The sequence below is a fragment of the Apteryx rowi genome, unplaced genomic scaffold (assembly GCF_003343035.1).
Source record: "Apteryx rowi isolate R43461 unplaced genomic scaffold, aptRow1 scaffold_610, whole genome shotgun sequence".
In the NCBI taxonomy this organism is placed as follows: domain Eukaryota; kingdom Metazoa; phylum Chordata; class Aves; order Apterygiformes; family Apterygidae; genus Apteryx; species Apteryx rowi.
Genome location: NW_020450884.1, coordinates 496,867 through 500,209, shown reverse-complemented (window position 1 = coordinate 500,209; position 3,343 = coordinate 496,867). Strand labels below are relative to the sequence as shown.

The following is a 3,343-nucleotide window of genomic DNA, read 5'->3' as shown; positions in this document are numbered from 1 at the left end:
TCCCCAGCTCCCCCCCCCACAGAGACCCGACCCAGCTCAGCACAGCAGTGCCCTTCCCCAGCTCCACCCTGCAGAGACCCGACACAACTCAGCCCAGCAGTGCCCCTCAGCGCCCGCCCCGGCCCTCGTGCCGCGCTCCGGGCACCTACCCGGGGTGCCGGGATGGGGGCGGCAGACGCTGCCCACGCAGACGCGCCAGAGGCCCTGGCAGCCGGCGCCGCCGGGCGCCCGGTGCTGCACCCAGAAGTCGGTGGCGGTGGCCGTGAGCAGCAGCACCAGGCCGGAGGCGGCGCACAGCAGCCCCCCGCGGGCCCCCATCGCCGCGGCCCTGGGCACGGAGAGGGGGCTGGGGGCTCCTCTGGGGGGCCACCAACCCCCCCCCCGGGCCACGCTGGGCACCCCGCACCCCGGCCAGCCCAAGGGCCACCCACGGGCTGGGGGGTGGTGGGGGGCCTGCCCAGAGGTGGCACCTCTGGGGATGTCGAGGCACGCGGGTGGCATCTCTGGGGATGCTGAGGGACGTGGGGTGCCATCTCCACGGACCCCAGGAGTACCTGAGGTGGCATCTCCAAAGGACACTGGGGGTACCACTGGTGGCACCKCTAGGGATGTGGGGGGACACGGGGTGGCATCTCTGGGGACACTGGGGGCCACCCAGGATGACATCTCTAGGGATGCTAGGGGGTGGTGGCATCTCCAGGAGATACTGGGGCACCCATGGTGGCATCGCTGGGGTTCTCAGGTGTACCCAGGGGTGGCACCTCCAGGGCCACCTTGAAGTATCCGGGGTGGCACCCCGGGGGTGACACGGGCGAGGCTGGCACCAAGACACCCCCCCTAGGAGGGGGGACACGTGGGGCCGGGTCCAGGGTCCCATGTGGTCCAGGGCTGCATCCAGCCCGGGGTCCCGCTCACCCACCTTCAGCGCCCAGCGGCGCCGTGGCCCAGGGCCTGTCTGTCCCGTCCGTGCGTCCGTCCGTGGGGGCGAGTGAGCAGCGCGGGGCCGGGCCGGGGTTAAAGGCTCGGGCGCGYGGCGCTGCCATTGTCCGGTGCCACAAAGGCCTGGAAAGGTCTCGGCGCCGTGGCTCGGCCCGAAGTGCTGACGCGGGACCGGGGCCCCGCGGGAAAATGCCGAGCGGGCACTTTCCTGCCGGGCYGCCGCGGGGTCCTGGGGACGCTGGGGACAGTGCGGGCGAGGGCCGGAGGGACACGGGGCACAGGTGACATGCCAGCAGGCCACCTGGGTGACCGCTGAGGGTAACACCGTGGGGTGACGAGGGGGAAAGGCCAAGGGGGCCTCCAGCCCAGGGTCGCATCCAGCCTGGGGTCCCATCTGATCCAGGGTGACATCCAGCCTGGGACCCAGCTGGTGCAGGGTCGCATTCAGTCCTGGGTCCCATCTGCCCTGGGGTCCCAACTGTCCTCAGTCCCATCTGATCTGGGGTCTCATCCAGGGACCCCTCTGGTCCAGGGTGCCACCCCGGTCCAGCTCAGGGTGACATCCAGTATGGGGTCCCATCTGGGTGAGGGTCACATCCAGCCTGGGGTCCCAACTGCCTGTGGTCCCAACCAGTCTGGGGTTCTGTCCTGTGTGGGGTCCCATCCGGCCCAGGGTCCCAGCTGGCCCGGGGTCTCATCCAGCCTGTGGTAGCATCCAGCACAAGTGGCATTCGGCACAGGGTCCCGTCTGGTCCAGGGTGCCATCCAGCTCAGGGTGACATCCAGCACAGGGTCCCCCCTGGTCCGGGGTCCCATCCAACCCCGCATCCCTCAGTGTGGAGGATCCTGCTGCAGAAACACAGCCAGTGCGGTGCCAGCCTGGGGACCAGCACCCTGGGGGCCACCACTACCACGGGCAGGATCAGTCCCAGCCAAGGAGGACCCGCTGCTGCCCTCCCAGGAGGACGATGCCAGCGAGGGGCTGCCGATGAGCCAGGGCCACCARGGACGCTGGAGACACTGGGGACGCCGGGGGACAGCGGGGACGCCAGGGACAGCGGGGCGCTGGGAACAGCGGAGATGCCGGGTGGAAAGTCCTGCGGTGCTTCCCAGGCAGCTGAGCGCCTGGCTCCTCCGCCAGGCTTCGCTCCCAAAAACCCCACCGGGCAGCGCTCCCGTTCCGGGCGGGTTTTGGCCCAAAAGTGAAGGCTGAGACGGCCGTGAGAGGGGAATGCGGAGCCGTCCCGGCTGCTGGCGCTGCTGCGGGCTGCCTCGTCCTGGCGGGCTGCGGAGGTTCAGGGTGTTGGAGCCCCTGCGCTGGGCGTTTTGGGGTGAAAAGGTCCCGGTTTGGGGTCAGGGCGCCTTTCCCGAACACGGGGGTGGCCAAGTCCTGAGCTTCCAAGGCCTTGGCTCCGGCTGCTGCCATGACGCTCTTGTCCTGGCTGAYGGTGCCGTGCACACACGTGGCCTCACGTGCACACGCATGTGCTCTGCTGCACATGTGCATGCCTGCACGCACACGTTCTCGCACRGGAACACACGCGCGCACCCGGCTGTGCACAAGCACACGTGTATACACATGCAATCACCCCCGTGCACACACGCACACAAACGTGTGTGCTCTCCTTCCACACGCGCATACAAACACAAATGCATGCACACAACCGCTTGTGCGCACGCAACGTGCACGCTCGCAAACACGTGCACTTACACACACATGCTTGCCCTCTCACATGCACGCAAAGGCATGCACAAAAATGCATGTGCACACACACGTGCTCACAAACACATGCACGCTCACATGCATGCACACAGAGGCACTCATCCCACACATGCGTGTGCACAAAGGCATGCACACTAATGTGTGTGCACACATGCAGTCACGCCTCGCATGCATGTGCACACACAGAGGCATGCACACCCTTGTGCGGGCATACACTGCAGCACACAGACACATGCATGCACACACACGCACACTCATGGATGTGCATACACATGCATTCACGCCGCACGTGCACATGCAAAGGCATGACACCAATGTGTGCATGCACACACAGCGCAGCACACAAGCACATGCACACTCACCTGAGTGCACGCACATGCACTCATGCCTCACATGCGCATGGGCGTGCACACTCACATGTGTGCGTGCCCATGCACTCACGCCTCAGATGCGGGCACACACGCCCAGGCACTCGCACCATTGCACGTGCGCACACGCACGCAGCAGCACACAGACGCATGCACGCACACACCCGCACACTCACRCATGCGCGCACCCACGCACTCGCTCCTGCCATGCACGAACACACACACGCACGCACACACGTGCCCCCGCCGCGCTGCTCCACGGGGCATCACGGCAGCCGCAGGGCTGCCGCGAGGAAGAGGAGGAGGAGGAGGA

General features: G+C 67.2%; 2 protein-coding genes across 2 annotated transcripts in view; both read right to left on the bottom strand.

The window, feature by feature from the left end:
- LOC112974579 (lens fiber membrane intrinsic protein-like) overlaps window positions 1–943 on the bottom strand; it is a 3,029-nt gene extending 2,086 nt beyond the window's left edge. The window contains exons 1-2 of the mRNA XM_026083699.1: window positions 920–943; window positions 150–328 (exon numbers count right to left, since the gene is read on the bottom strand). Coding sequence (XP_025939484.1) covers window positions 150–318 — 169 coding nt within the window. The 5' untranslated portion in view covers window positions 319–328; window positions 920–943. The remainder of the gene's footprint in view (window positions 1–149; window positions 329–919) is intronic.
- The window catches only part of LOC112974578 (V-type proton ATPase catalytic subunit A-like), an 11,873-nt gene continuing 9,207 nt past the window's right edge, over window positions 678–3,343 (bottom strand). Inside the window, exon 14 of the mRNA XM_026083698.1 lies at window positions 678–837. Within this exon, the coding sequence (XP_025939483.1) occupies window positions 678–837 (160 nt within the window). The remainder of the gene's footprint in view (window positions 838–3,343) is intronic.